We start from the raw sequence: 16,578 nt of genomic DNA, 5'->3' as shown, positions 1-16,578 counted from the left end.
ATAGTTTCTCTGCTTATGCAAAATAAACAAAGACAGGATGTCCTTCCTGATCCCGCCACTAATGCACACCTGCACCTTCAACCTAAGCACAGACTTCTTGGATGGTCTGTTATTAAAATTAAGCATTTAGAAAAATCCCACTGTGTCTCTGGTACTGTGCTGCTGGTTAAACATGTTTACGTAACCCATAAACTGTTTGTTTTTATATAACTTGATTTTTTCTTGCTACAGCACCATTATTTTCCCACAAGGCTCAGGGCAGTTATCTCATTTGAATTTGTAATGACTCTTGTTTTATTTTTAGACTGGGCTGGGCCTTAGCCCTGTGTCTGTGTGGCTGACTTCAAAGCTTTTATCTGATTGTTAAAGCGGATCAGTGACGTTTTTCTCGATAGATAAGATTTAATTGTATTTTAGAGCAAAAAACACACATCCACAGTTGTGTTTTCATACCCTTGTGGGGACATCTAATTGACAATGCTTTGCCTAGCCGCTTACCCTAACCACCAAAAATGAATGCCTAACCCTAACTCTGACACTAAAACCTCATTTTGAGTCTCAAAAATGCCTTCAGACATGTCTGGATGGTGATTTTGTCCTCATAACGACTGTTGGTCCCCACAAGTACAGTAAACTTCAAATTTTTGGACCCCACAAAGATGTAAACATGGTAAACACACACACACACGCCTCCATCTCAGCTTGCTTCATGTTTTAATGGCTCAGAGAAGTAACATTAACCACGAAACAGCGAAAAACACAGCAGATTATTCAGGTCTCTGAAGGAGACAGTAGCACATCACATGTAGCATTAGCTAGCTACATTTACAACACACGCGCAAAGTGTCAGAAGAGCATTGAAAACGCCTGTGCAATTCTAAAGTGCATCTCATTGAGATTTTACAGACATCTACAGATACAGCAGTGCACAGTTATTAAGCTGAACAAGGACTCGTGAACATCGGGCAGCAGAAGCAACAGAAGTGCTGCTAAGAAAAAGCTTCAAGACACCGTTACAGGTTATATTATCAAGTACACAGTTAATATTTTGGTAAACTTTATTATAACATTCGCTTACAGCCATCTAAACTACCATAAGACAATCAAGTATAAATTCAGGAGGATAATGCATCAGTTACAAAAACCCTAATATATTAGAGCACCTAAAATCACCTCTGAACTCCATCACAAATACGTCATTCATTGTATACCCAGACTTAGTCAACCTTGCAATGGTGACTCTAACAAGTGCAGGAAAACTACCATCGAGAAATTCACTTTTTTGCTACAGTGGAGAAGAAAACCATAAATTATAAAGTATTTCAGCTCACATGAGCTCTGTTAAAAACAAACAAACAAACAAAAAAATCCCAAAACAGACATGGTCTTCTGTTTCACAGGTCCATAATTTCCTAATAATGATGTTGGAAATTTCCCAGAAAGAACAACGCCATTTGGAGTTAATATATAAAAGCGATTGTGATCATGTGATCCAAAGAGTTGAGACGAGACGCTGTCATTGTTTAGCTGCCTGGCCAACAACTTTTATTGCTTTTGTTCCCTTTCTGGTCTCAGCACAATACCTGCTCAGCACCTCTGAGACGCACCGTTAACAAGAAGCTGGTGGAGCGCCGATAGGCTAAAGGGCGAAGATTTCCATCAACGGCTGGTTGTAACCATAAACGGAGCAGAATCAGAAAACAGTGGACCAAGGCTGTTTTTTCAATAAAGAAGCTAAAAGTCCCAGCTCTAGCTTCTTGAATGTGTACTTTTTTGGGATATTTGTCTTCTCCGACAGTAAAATTAAAACACTTAATGTTTCAGACTACTTGTTGGGTGTTACCTTAGTCTAGAACAAATGTCACAGAGCCTAAGTTCAAGCTTTGATGTGGTTTGATTTCCAGGAAGTATTTACTCTAAGGAAGACGTACACTTTCTATATTTTCTAGAATTTTGCATCTTTACTGGGAACTTGATGATTTTACTTTAGAATGCTTCTTCTCTAAAAGGAAACTGTGTGACTCAAACTAGTTGGCTTAAAGGAAGACAATTTCCCCCAGAAAATTTCACCCAGGAGGTTGTTTGTGAACACGTTTTCGCAAATTGAGGTAAAGCGATTGCACAGTAGAGACGGTGGCGTCAGGCACTGGTATTTCTGTGCAAAACGAGCCACATCTGCGACGTGAGCTGGTGGTGTTAGCCTTTGTGTTCCTGTGTTGCCCTTATCTGTTAAGCTGTTTGTGCGGCGATCACAGTTTCTGGGTAGATAAAAGTCTTTCGAAGAGCTGTTCCAAAACAGGAAGACGGTTATTAGGCGGTTATTTTGTTCTTGTTTCCCCCCCTTTTAACTTTTTACAAGTGTTTAATTAGGCAGAGCTTTCCCAGCTGAGTGTTTCCCCCGGCTTTCAATCAGGTCTTCTTTGGTTTTCTGGATGCGGGAGAAAATTTCCCTGAAGAGTTTCTTGTACTCCGGCTGGTGAAAGTCATCCTCAAAGCCCTCCCTGCCTGTCAGAGGAGGGAATGTGGTGGCGATGAAGGATGCAGTCTGCACTGACTTGTGGCTCAGTTTGTCCTGCTCGTCTTCCTCAGAGTGGCAGCGCCGAAGCAGCTCGTCGTACTTCACCTGCAAGGCGCTGTACTGGGCGTCAACCTCGTTGAGCAGCGAGATCCCGCGATATTTCACTACCTCGGCCCGGCGCACGCAGGAGCACTCGTGGTCATAGACCCTGTCAGGAGAGTCTGGCATCTGCGTCGCCTTCATCAGCCGCTCACTTCTCCAGCGCTTCAGGACCGCGGGGCTTTTAGCCAAAGATGCCTCTCCGTCATTCTCCTCTGGGTTGAGGAACACTGTGTGTGGCAGCAGGCCGTGGAGGACGTCTGGCCTGTTGCATCTTGTAGAGGATTCTGATTTCCAGAGCTGACGAAGCTCCTCCGCCTCGCGCTCCAGCTCAGACAGTCTGGCCTGTTGAAGATAGACAGTTGGACAAACTGTTAGACTGGCGACCTGTCCAGGGTGCTACCTGCCACCCGTGACCTTAAATTGGATTAGTGATCAAGAAAGTGGATGGATGCAAGTCGGAAACAAATTTAAGGACAGAGAGATACTGGTGTCAGTCTTACCTGACATCCTGCCATCCCGGCCAGCTGCTGCTCCAGCTCTGCATTTTCTCTGGCGAGCAGCTCAGCCTCTCGCTCTGCTTCTTCCCTCCGAGCACGCTCAGTGGCAAACTGTGTCTGAAGAGCATGGAGGGACTGTCGCAGCGAGTCCTGCTCCTCTTCCTGCCATGATGTGGTAGACGGCTCGATATCCTTTGAGGGTTTGTCGGGATCGTAGTCGTACCTGCACAAACAGGTGCATTTTAGACCCTGATTTCCATATACAGTATTTAAATAAAAGAACTGATGTCTGGACACTAAATATGAAGCTACAGCCAGCAGATGGTTGGCTACAGTCCTGACCAAAGCAGTGACTCCCAGGAGAGCACCCTGTTGGCTGATAGAGACCATGTGATATGGCTAAAAGCTCCACAGGAACCCGGCGAAAGAATCTCTAATGGAGATTATTTCCTCAGCTAATCTTATCCATTATCACTTATTTATAAATGTTACTTAACAACTTAAAAGGTGGCAATAAATGCAATTGGGAGAAGGGTCAAAGGTCAGCAGCCAGGCTGTTCAATCTGGCATTTAAATCTTATGTGTTTTGTGACCGTTTAAGCGTTTTGACAATTTAAACCAAATCTGCAGCTTCATCCGTTTGTCTTGATGTGTGGGTGAAAATTTATATATATCCAAGATAAAGAAGAGCTGAAAACAATAAATAAGTAACGACCGGTGAAAAGAAAGCACACTAAGCAAGGAATCAAGGGCTTATCAGTAGCACCGGGCAGCCTGTGTGAGAGTTCATTAACTTCAGACAGATATTGAGACACAGTTGTTCTCTCAGCTCGAGACTTTGACCTCCTTTCTTCCAACCTCAACCACCGCTCTCTGACTTTATCACTGAGACTTCCTGCATGTTGTGAAGAAGCCCTGCTAACAGGATTACGCACCACAGAGACTAAACTGAGGCTGTGAATGAACGCGTCACACTACAGATCAAGAACAAGTGACGGGGGCACGAAGCACGCAGGCCTCTGCGAGGTAGAAACGAGCCGCTGCCAGGAAGAGCAGGATCAGTGCAGATAGGTTAAAGCTAAAGCTGAGAGGATCGGCTTAGATCTCCTCCTGAGACCTACAAAGAGCAATTAAGGCGATTTTACCAGAGTAAAATACAAAAACACAGCAACGAGCTGACAAATTACCGTCCACAGTCTCCAGAATATATAAAATTTCACCTGTTATAGAGTTTGAAACTACAGGTGTTTATCCATTATTAGCAGGTTTTGGATGTCCACCTGCAAGAACAGGACTGACAGCACATTTTTCAGGCTCAGATAATAATTATGCAAGGTGTATCTGTGGAAAATGAACTAAAATATCAGCTGAACTGAGGACTACAGTATCTCCCTGCACTGTTGCACCCCTGAGTAGATTGAGTGCCTGAATACGACTTCCTGCAGATGTTTTTCAGAGAATATGTTCATACAGTCATCATGGAGCATGTTGTGCCTGCAGCAGATGACTGTGTAATGAAATCAGTGCAGAGATATCGTTATATCAGTGGTCAATTTTGTCCCACAGTGTTTACTTTTACTTACATTTACCTCATAATTGGAGGTTTGGGCCCCTTTTACTGTGAGCGTGTAACATTAGGCAGGGAAGATGGAAAATGACATCATCATAAATGGCTCCCAGAACCATTCATGATGATATAAACACATGCAAGCTTCAGATCTGCCCGTCTGAAGTCAGCTCTCTCGACTCCTTATTTAAGCTCCACTGGTCTGTGATAATTTGTGTTTGCGCGTTACCCACCTGAGTGTGTTTTGCAGCTCCTGCAGGCAGGACACGCTGTGAGTGCTGCGAGGCCAGCTCTCTCTGTGTGAAGGTTTCTGAGGTGGAAAGGGACTCAGCTTCAGCTCCTCCACCTGATGCTGCAGCTCCTCCACCTGCATCTGCAGTAGCTCCACTGTTTCTGTAAGCCTGCACAGAAAAAATAAAAACCAGTGAAAACAAAGTTAGTAAAAAAACAAAAACAAAGAAAAAAAAGTTTTTAATAAGAAACTGGTGATAAATGTCTCACCCTTGGATCTTCTGCTCGGCTGCCCGGTTGTCCAGAACAAGTTTGTGGTTGCTCTGCTCCAGCTCTCGGGCCGACAGGTCGAGCTGCTCGTACACTTTTGCGTGCTGGTCGTTAACCTGTCTGAGGAGGTCCACCTGCTTTGTCAAGTACTGAAGGCGAGAGAAAAAGGTGATAAGAGCTTAAAAGGAGAAACACATCTATTATTGTTAACAAATACACTATCAGTCATTAGCAGGTCAAATGAGCAGCTATTTTTAATGATTAAATCATTACAAAAATCGCTGATAACTCATCTTTTTATGTTCGCCGTCTTCTACAGTAGCTTTGCATGATTCAGTGTTTAAAATAATTCATTATCCAGCTGACGGATATTTTAGCTCCTCTCCCTTTAAAGCCTAGCTTGAATTTCTTTTCCAAGCTCCCCTCATTGTAAGCCCACTTTCATCTGATTGGCTGCCCCTCACAAACAAAAGGTTTGAACAGCTTGTAGGTGAAGCTTCTGCACCTTTAAAGAATCTTCTCTCACTGACTCGAACAGAGTCGAGAGTAGATTTACAAAAACCCCCCAAAATTCTTAAATAAGCATTTTGAGCAGATACTCAATATTTAAACGTCATGTTTGATGTGAGGACCAACAGTAAGACAGTGTAAACATAAACCTACTATTATTATCCACATGCTGCTATTTGAGCATTTTTCTGGCAGGTTAACAGCTCGACAATTTTATTTCCCAGTAACACCTAAATGCCTCCCTTAAGTCCCAGATTAATTGAGGACGTATTATCTAACAGGGCGTCACAGCCAGGAAACTTACATCATGTAATCAGTTGGCGTAAAATCAAAAGAAAGAAAAAAGCCCAGCTGATAAGTAACTTCACTCTGCCCGGACACGCTAACATAAACAGTCCAAAGTCAACAAGGCAAGCTGTACATTTTAAATGAGGTGTTCATGGTGCTTCTTTTTATTAATCGCCTTTCAATCCAGCAAAGAGCGAGCGTAAATCAGCAAATCGATCCTAGCACTGGTCAACATTGAAGTCACGTGTGTCTGCTGCAGGTCTTAAGAGATTAATTGTGTATGTCAGCAGTTTAATGCAGGGATGGATTTAGAGCCCCCCCGGGCTGAGCCTATTTACTTAAATTTAGCAGGAAGTCAGAAGTCTCTTAGAAAAGGTTTTGACTCTGAGCTTCTACTGTTTTGGACCACAGCCTTCCGGGAGTTTGAAGGTAAAGGGACACATGACTGTCCATCCCCAGAAGAAGAAATGGCTGTGTACAGCAAAATGTTTCGTGTTAACATTTAGTAACACCCTGAAAGCATTAAAGAGGAAATCAGAGCTGTGTGAGAGAAGCGGGTTCATCTCTTGATGTTTTCAGCACAGCCTGGCCTAATGAGAGCTCTGTTTAGGACTATACTTTGTGAGAGAAGGGAGGTATTTACCTCGATCTCCTGCAGTTGTTCCTGGTTGTTGGAGTACATCTGCTTGAGCCCCTGCTCCAGCTCCCTGTTCCTCTCCAGAAGGGTCTTCCCCAGCTCGGCTGCCAGCTGCAGGTCTGCAGGAGACACGAAGAGAGGTGAAACTGCAAGTCCTTCAGCATTCATGGCTCTGTACTAATGGTGAAGGAGACCTGACAAGCAGCTTTCAGAGGTGCTGTTGGTGTTGGCAGCAATCCAGTAACACAAAGTGTCTCTTTAGAAACTCAATTAAGGAAAGGAATAAAGGCATGCACTTTTACATTTACAGGCGAAGCTCTTTTTCACTCTACATGGACAAAAACATGATAAAATCTGAAGGTGATTTTTGCACACACACAGGAACACAAACCCACGGCCACTAGCGTAAAAGCAGCCCATGCAGGCAGAAAGGATGAATAAAGTCAGAGGCACATTCAGGCAGAGCGGTTCTGTTTTTGCCGCATATGTGAGTGTGCTGCTGACTCCTGGATTTTCTCGCACACTTCTAGGACTCGCAAAATTTCCACTAAATCAGACTTCAGACTAAATAAACCACCCCGACTTAAAACCCACAGAAATTAATGCAAATATTGCCCGTGCATATTTTTAAAATTACTTATAATGCCATTCATATATTAAACACCGCGCATCATTATCAGCTGTAACAGTCCTGTAATTCTCTGCCTGCAGGGTAAATAAAGACTAAGTGCGAATCTTTATCTCTAAGCACAGAGACACAAAGACTGAAAGGAAACTGTACCATGTTCAAGGTCTTGCTTGTCGTACCACGGTTCCTCCTCCTTTATCTCAAATTCTTCCTCCACAATCATGTCTGTAAGCATCCTCGGGATTTTATTTTAATTTATTTAGTCAAACTCTTTAAAGATTTATCTACATTAAAAACACGAAACACTTTGAAAAAGGACTTTGATATACCAAGATAACCGGTTCAGTCAGCGTCCTCTACCCCCCACAGCCGGCACCGGTGCGCGCTCATCATAGGACAGTCTTACTTCCAGCTCACCGCTCATGAAATCGTCCGCGCGCGGGAACGCTTTCCGGTTTGGTTTTTCAGAATAAGTGTTTCACCAAGACACCAGAAAAAGAAGACGACAGAGCATAAAGATTTAAAAATACAAATATGTTAAAGGAAGGAAGAAAGAAAAAAAAGAAACAGATAAACAGCAAGAGAACAAAAGATACAAAGTAAAACTTAAAGTACACTAATTAAAAAGCTGGGCACTTTAGCAGAAACATATTAATTTGGGTTCAAAAACTAAATCGTGTTATTGTGGAATCTGTGAATAACAGATGAAAAAGCAACAGGAACGTGTGCGGACTGGATGTTAACTAATTTGAGAAAAAAACGATTCCACTGTATTTAAACGTCAGTGGCGTAGTAATGTCTGGTTAACAAAGGTAAAACAAAATTGTGGTTTTATTGTGAAGATTAGCACCCGTGATTTCCGGCATCAGGTCGCCACACCTGCTCCTCCGAGTTTGGTCCGCCAAAGATTAATAGCCACCACACGGGGGCGCTGCAGAAACATGACAGCACGAAGGTAGAACCGCAGAAATACCGTAGGCTAATGATCTGCGGTCATCAATGAACAGCAGAAAATCTATCTTTTTAGATAGTTGGTTTAGGAACAATATTATTTTAGTTAACCAGTTATTCGATTCAAATGGTATGCTTTTCTTCTATGAAGAATTTTGTTTACATTTCAATTTAGCTATCAGTCAGGGGTTTGTATGCTTTTATAGAATAAACCTAATATCCCATCAGACCACAGGCCATTGGCATCTCCAATACAAACTGTTGGTAAGATATGCTTTTCTAAAACAACAATAAACCTTTGAGATCTTTATTTCAGAATAGTATAACCACGCTACCATATGTAATTTTTTTCTGGAACCGGTTGACTGATGATATTATGTGGAACGAATAAAAATAAAATAAATTAATACACAGAATTTACCCATCTAAAGATTATCTTCAAAGCAAATTCAAATTAGACATTGACGCAAACTGTAGTTTTTGTAAGACTTGCAAGGAATCCACTATACGTCTTCTTTGGTTTTGTCCTCTTGTACAAGACTTCTGGCAGAGATTATGTGTTTTTATCTCAGAAAATGTATTTAAAGGATTTGCTCTGTTTTGGAAATATGTATTATTTGGTCTCCACAAAAAACAAAGACAATTCAACAATGATAACAGATATATGATTAACTTGTTAATCTTAATGGGTAAATTTCATATTCACAAATACAAATGTTTAGGAAGACATCCCTCCTTTTATGTATACTCCTATGAGCTTTTGCAATATCTAAATTCAACTAAGAATTCTTCTAAAACTAAAGCTATAAAAACGATGGCTGTATGTGAAAAAAATGAAGATCCTTCAATCTCTTCGCTTTTTGGCTTAATCAGCTAAAACTTCTCCCCCTAGCGTATGTGTAATGTAGGTTCTGAATAATGTTTGTTTGTTTGTTTGTTTGCTTATGGTTTACAATTTCTGTAAGTACAACACCTTTAATGTAGTACTGTTTAATTCTACTTTGTTTTGCACTAATCTTTAAATAAAGGTTGGAACCCCCCCCAGGAGATCTGCTTCTGCGCCTGCGCTGTTTTGCCCAACAGCTACACGTTTCCATAGCAACCAGAACCGACCGTACCATTGTGGTTTAACTGAAGTGGTTGAAAAACGGTTCTTAGAATTTTTTTTTATGTCTTATTAATTTCTTTAGTTACTTATGTTTACATTATTTTCCTTATCTGTCTTTTATATATTGAAATACAGCCTGTATTGGTATTTTCTCAAGTTGGAAAAAGTCTTTGAAAATGTTGCCATATTTGTTATACTTGTTACATTTGTTTAATTAATTAAAAAACGGATCTTCTTGTAAGTCGAAGGTTATTATTATTATCTATTTATTTTAATGGATGATTTTTTTTGACACAAAAATATTTCATTACTAACAAAGTGAAAAAAGTTTCATTTAAATTAATTTATAGATTTTATCCAATAAATAGTTCCTACAAAAATATAAGAGTGACATTGTCTTCCCAGAGACTTTTATTATTATAATTTATTTTGGTGTTTTTTTAAATGTCTTCTTTAGTTAATTTTAAATATCTTATTCCATTATAGTGACTCTAAATAATTTACTTCATCAATTTAAATTTAGTAAAAAATATCACATAAAACTAATCCATTAGAAGTGAAAATGCTGCAATTAAAAATCCATTTCTGTTAGTCAGTGATATTTAAAAAAATCTTGATAGTGAGGACAAATATACAGTATTTAACATTTAAGCTCCACCAAGTGTAGGAGTGTTTATCCTCACCATTTCTTCAATTCCTCATATTTAATAAGCTGATTATGTCTGTTATAGAAAATCCCAATTTACAACTGTCAACAAATAAACAAACAAACAAAAACTTTCCTGTAAAACCGCAGAAAACGAAATAAATTAGTCTTAAGCCTAACTATCATAAAACATAAGATCACTGTGAGTAAAAGTACGTTTTTAAACTGTTCATTTCAAATAAAAGCATCTGGCTTTTTACTCTACATCTCACTGAGTGTCCTGTTTCTTACCATCAGATGGTGGCAGTGTAGTTTCATAATTTGCTTGACAAGCATGACATATACCAGATATGAAAGTCCTCATTTAAACCAGACAAAGACGATACATGCACACTGATTTGTAAGAAATTGTTTATTTGAAAACATCAAACGAACTAACCAAGCTCTAATAAATGAACACACCACAAAGAGCTGATCCACAGTGTACACAAAAACAAGCATTTGATCAGCGCTGAAGTCAAAAATCAGTTTTGTTATTGGATGCAGAGGATGAAATACTCTCCGTGATTTCTTTTGGGAACCATCCAGCCAGCTTGTTATAAATAATAGTTTGATGTGAGATGATGATGATGAGTACAGCTTCAGCCCCTTCACCTTGTATATCCTCCTATCCAAACAGGAGTTCCCTTTATTTAGTAAAATAATGTGAATCTTTCATCTGTTTAATCACTGTTTCTACTATTGTGCATAAAACAGATGAAACAACAGTATACACTTAATGACTTTGAGACCTCAGATGGATTATTTGTTATGGCTGTATAGCAATATTATGCAAATTGCATATGTTGTAACAAGCCAATAACAGCAGACAGCTACAGAATATATTATAATGTAGTTAAAAAAATCAGAAATACACCTTAAGCCCAAAAGTATAAGCACAGACAAATAAAATATGTAGACACTTATTATGTAATCATGAAAATAGCTCCAAACCAAAGTACATAGCAGTAGGAACAGATTTGATAAATCTTTTATGTTTTTAGTGTCTAGTTTACATTAAATAAGATCCAATTTGTGTGACAGAAACAGCTAACAGTAATCCAGAGATTTGCTCTGCAGTTTCCTCTATACAAAGCTCTTTGAACTTAGATATAACCAAACAAACCTGGGTTCTGTATTTCTGTGTCGGTGAGGGGACCCTTGGTCACTGTACAAGGAACAATATATGGATTATATCGTATTATAGTATTATATCTATACATACACCCACAGGTCACTTTGTCAGGATTTTTTTTGTTAATCTGCTGGGATTTTTTCTGACACTACCATCTCCAGGCTTTACAGAAAGTGATCTAAAAAAGACAAAAAATATCCAGTGAGCAGCAGTGAGCAAAAATGCCTTGTTAATGTCAAAGGTCAGAGGAGAATGGTTAAGCTGCTAATTAGAGCTAATAGGAAAGCAAAAGTAAATCATTACAACCCAAGTACAACAAGTCAAACCTTAAAGCAGATGGGCTATTACAGCAGCACTGCATGCCACTCAGCTAAGAAATGGAAACTGAGGCTACATTTTCCACAGGATCATCAAAATTAGACAACAGAAGATTGGAAAAATGTTGGTCTGATGCGTCTCAGTTTCTCCTGCAACATTTGGAAGGTGGTGTCAGAAGAAGCACAAGGATCCTTCATTGCTTGTATAAATTGTTCAGCCTTTTGCTGATTTATAATGGTGCGGGGGATATTTTCTTTGAACACTTTGGACCTTTTAATACCCTTTAAACGCCACAGGCAGTCTGAGTGTTGTTGCTGCCCATGTCCATCCCTTTATGATCACAATGTATCCATCTTCATGCTTTTAGCAGGATATCAAATATCACAAAGCTCAGATGATCTCAGAATTGTTTTTTGAACATGTCAGTGAGTCCACTGTACTCAGATGGCCTCCACAGTCCACAGTGCTGAATCCAGTGGAGCACCTTTGGGATGTGGTGCAACAGACGATTCAGTCAGTTGCAGCATCTGCTTCTGTTGAGGCAAAGATTGTGAGTGAGATGTTAGGCTGTCAATGCTAAGGGTAATTAGCACATGGGTGTAACTGAGAAACATTCCAATAAAACTCTCATGTTGACAGTGCAATTCATTCATCAGCCATCTGCACAATACTATCCATGAGTAAACATCCTAATTACTACGTGTCATTTTAGCCAGGCAGCTGAGTCAGAGGAAGTTTTATTCCAAGACTGTGTGAGCAGTCGTGAAGCCGGAGCGCTCACTGCTGGTGCTAGCCGTCATAGCTGAAGTCACACGCCTCAGTGCCTCCTCAACCCCAGGTAAGATTACTCATGCAGGTTGAAGATTAGTTGCAGTAACATCATAAGCTTTTTCCTTTAAGGCCTCTTAGCTCCAGCCCTTTCATCTTCAACGTGCTCTCGCTTTTTTGCGCTCCACCCTCAGCATGTTCCCTCTCTCCCCATCCAGCCTCCACCATCCTCCTGATTTCTGCGTCTCTGTTCTGTGGCTGTCAGCGAGATGAGAGCAACGGCAGAGCAGGGGCTCTCCACGGGGCTTTGGATGCTCAGAGTGATACAAAAGCTGTGATCTCCTTTCTGCAAAATCAACACGGCTTGTGTTTCTCCTATCTGCACTTACACCCATGTTTTTTTTTTTTTACTTTTATGTTGATGCCGTACTGCCTTTTAGATTTTATGGGGTGTGAAATATCAGAACAGCAGAATGGGACCCCATGCGTTCGTTCAGCCTGGCCTGTTGTCTTATCTCCCTGGTAGAAAATGATTAGAAGAGCATCTCAGACTAGATTTCCACTCATGTTTTCTGTGTTTCAGTAAAGTGAAGCAGCACAATAATAGCCCCGCAAATAAACGGAAGCCAGATAAACTAATGGGGTTGAGGGGGGGGGAATGAAATATTACAGTCAAGAGTGAAGGCAAACAAGATGATTGCCACTGTGCTCACCACCCAATTCACATATTCCTCCTCATCCCTGCAGCGATCTGGGTTAGTAATGATGTTTCTTGCTGCCACAGCGTGGAAGTAGTGACATTAATGGGCGACAGCAAACAGTAATGAGTCGTTAAAAGAAAGATTTGGAGCTTTACTGATCCGTTTCCATACCAACTGTCTTGGCTGTGGGGATTGGATCCTTTCAGTGTTTGGGAGCGGGGGGTGTAATGGGATTTGAGGAAGTGCTTGTGGGGAAGAACCTCAACACAAAAACACACATATAATACATACTGTATGTTGACTGTGTGCATGTGTGCATGTGTGTGTGTGTGTGTGTGTGTGTGTGTGTGTGCGTGCGTGCTTGTTTTAAGGTAATCTTCAAAGCTCTGTCTTTCAGCAGAAATCCTCCCTGACAGGCGGAGAGAGCAGAGAGCCTGCGGCGATTTTAATTTGTTGTGATTTCTTATTTTCTTTTCCGCTTCCTCTTTCTTCTTGCCTTTTGTTCTGGACACATGCACAAACAGCCAAGGATGGGGAGATATACTGGTGCTGAGAGGAGTGTTGCCGTGACAACCAGGCGTTTGCAAAAAAAAAAAAAAAATATCAGCATGATGCCAACTCTCATGCAGGATCGCATATGGGGAGACAAAGACGGTGGCAGAAGCCATCCGCGCGTGTGTTTAAAGAAGATATTACTTTTATATTACACTGGTTCCTCCATGTTGTTTACACGGACAGGATGCAATAAACAGAAAATGATAAGTGAGAGAAATGAGGGGGGAAAGAGAAGGAGAGATAACATGGGGAGAGACAGATGACGATTACGATAAGAGAAATTGGATTTGGCTGAAAGATAGCAAAGTGTTATCACTGAACAGCAACATCAAAGCAATCGTTGAGTGGGAACACTAAACTTTAAAGAAAAAAAAGTTAATTTCATAAGTAATCTCCCAGCCCGGGGCTCGTGGGTAAAACAAAACTCTATGAAGTAGATGAATTTAGCTAATCTCTTTCCCACAGCTTCAGGGGGATCACAGAGGCACAGGGATAGAAAATTGCCCAAGTGCCTGATTCGGTGCTGAAATTTTATGAAAAAGAGACATCTTATGGCTTGGGTTCAGTTTTGCCCTGCTTTTGAATCAAGATCCAAGAGAAGCTGCAGAGTCTGAGGATGAGAAGAAAGGTTGAACAATGACTGGCAGCTGTCTCCTGTTCAGATGTTTTCTGGTGTTTGCAGATGAAAAGCGACAGGGCTGATGTTGCATCAATGCGCAGCGCTGACGTAGCAGACTGGAGCGATGATGGATGGTGTGTGTGAGGCCAGACGCTAAATGTTGGTTTGAGAAAAAGCCTTCAGTTTAGAGCTGAAACGATGAGTCAATGAATAATATCCCATCAGAATAACAGATAGATGGCCAAGAAATTTTGTTGAGGTCTGCAGCGCTACCACATAAGCTGTACAAGAAAGATGGATGTAGCGACCTGTGGGACCATGATTTAGAAAACTAGCACCATGTTGTATTCAGTACAGTACATGTGAACCTAGAATTTTAGACCATAGTGTTATTGCGGTAACAATTGATAAGATTATTCATAAAAAGGAAGGAAGGATGTTTTTGCTATGGACCTCTATACTGCTTTTTAAAAAAACTAATCGCCCCCTGCTGGCAATTAAAAAGAAAACAGTTTTAAGGGACTTGAGCACTGCCTTTTTACTTTTCCATCTCGTCTCAGTTGTTTTTTGTTTATGGCGAGAACTTGATCTGATCTCCTTCCACACCAGCTAACAGGTCAGGTGCACACTGCAAGCTTAAGCTAAAAGCCTTCCAACATCCAGGTACGTTTTGCATTTCTGTGATGTAGTACAGTACAACAGAGCGATCATCGGGCTACATTTTAACCAAATACTTTCACTGATGATATCCCCATCAAGCCTACTTGTTTACATGCAAAAGTGAGATTGTGGACATGATAAACACAATCAGTATTTTGCATCATAACATTTTATTGCAGAATATTTTGTTATGGCACTTGATGTGTTCTACCCACAGAGTTGAAGTCATGCATGCTTCACAGACCACCTACCCTTACTGCTGTTGTAGATAAAAATCAGGTTTACAGAACAGATCTGGCACATGTGCTTTGTCCCTGATATCATTTGATCATTTAGATTTCACTTTTCTCAAAGCCTAAAGATTGGTCAAATCTAGCATGAGAGTCCTTATAGAAGCAAGTTTCAGCTCTTCTTTAAGCCGAGCCTTGTTGTGACTGCATTTCTGTGTATCTGATAAGTTTAAGGCTCACAAACTGGAAAAAGCTGAGCAGATCACTTCTGCCCAGCAGTGCGGTGCAGTCCAACTGCTGAGTGAAGACAAACCGGCCTGGCAGCTCGCTCTGTTTTATCCCTTCTGATGTGAAATGCTTCTTCCTGGATCAGCTTCAAATGCAGCATTCTGAAGCAACACACTCAGACAATTTTACCGACAACAAATCAAAACGTGTATTTTTTTTTGGAACACTTTTTGCCACCGTCAGCCAAAACCTGCTGCTGTGCTGAATTTATTTTGCAGCCAGTTTCTGCTTTGGATGTTTCCTCTTACAAAGCTGCAGCAATAAAAAGGAAATAGTAGAAAAACGTTTTTTCCTACAGCAGTTTAAATAATTGAAGAAGAGCACCTTTCATGCACAAACAGGGACAGGGCCTCATGTGGCTTTCTTTATTGAAACTGTATATTTATAGATGAATGACTCATGAGTGTCTGGGTGAGGGTTTTGTCTAAAACCAGCTTTGAAAAAACTGCTTCAGTGCTTACACTCATAGATTCTCCGAATCACTGGATCAGTTTTGCAAATACGTTTTATATTTTCCCATTGTTTTCAGCATCATGATGATGGTAGAGCTCTAACATGTTGGTCCAAGTTCACAGCAGATAATCAGTGACTACTTGAGTTGTGCTTAAATGTCTTTGCTCATTTATTGATTCAAAAAAAGTCACAATTCTGTATATATTTAAAGATATTTATGGTTATGAACTCCTGAGTCGTTTTCAGCCAAATACAGGTTGTAAACTGGTGTTTAGAGTCCAAAAATAACCTTAATGTTTCTATCCACAAGGCTTGATTCCATTATATGTTTTAGTGTTAATCTTTACTCCTTTAATATTTAAAAGCAGAACATTTTCGGGTCCCAGTTTTTTCTCAAACTCTTGTGATCTCTAACTGCAAATTTTATATAATTTAGTGAAAAGATTATTATCTTTTTAAGCCAAAGACACAGCAACTTAATGAAGTAATGAAGTAATTTAAAACTCATTTAAAACATCAAACATAGCAAGGTCTATTCATGTAATCCAAACTAAGCTTTAAGGTAAGCTAAAGCCATTACAACCAGGAATATCTGGATAAACTGATCTTCTCCACTTGGGAAAATTACTTTTAAAAACCACCGCAATGCTACTGAGCAAACAGTAAGTACAAACGCAAAACACACACTTGTCTGCATCTGCAATAAATAATATGGATTTGTAGAAATGCTTATGGACAGTGGTTTAAATGTTGTGTATTTTCTATCATAAAAAGTGATTCTGTGTTTGTTCCATGAAGGTCAGTTTCTCAGTTTGTGTTTTTAACTCATCTGGCCTTAGGACTGATGAGCTTGTGCCAT

General features: G+C 40.3%; 1 protein-coding gene across 1 annotated transcript; it reads right to left on the bottom strand.

Annotated features, from left to right (window-relative positions):
- Positions 1-697: 697 nt before the first annotated feature.
- Positions 698-7,657, bottom strand: LOC147323605 (cerebellar degeneration-related protein 2-like). The gene is made up of 6 exons (XM_086304066.1): positions 7,402-7,657; positions 6,627-6,739; positions 5,186-5,334; positions 4,918-5,085; positions 3,121-3,340; positions 698-2,962 (listed from the first exon to the last, which is right to left on the bottom strand). Exons 1-6 carry the CDS (start codon positions 7,481-7,483, stop codon positions 2,363-2,365), a joined length of 1,332 nt encoding a protein of 443 aa, XP_086160192.1. The 5' UTR covers positions 7,484-7,657; the 3' UTR covers positions 698-2,362.
- Positions 7,658-16,578: the final 8,921 nt, after the last annotated feature.

Source organism: Aulonocara sp. 'chitande type north' Nkhata Bay, linkage group LG8 (assembly GCF_057382095.1).
Source record: "Aulonocara sp. 'chitande type north' Nkhata Bay isolate Kocher_YH1m ecotype deep benthic linkage group LG8, A_spYH_male_GT1.1, whole genome shotgun sequence".
NCBI lineage: Eukaryota > Metazoa > Chordata > Actinopteri > Cichliformes > Cichlidae > Aulonocara > Aulonocara sp. 'chitande type north' Nkhata Bay.
Note: the sequence above shows the minus strand (reverse complement) of the source record. Positions and strands in the feature narration are given on the sequence as shown.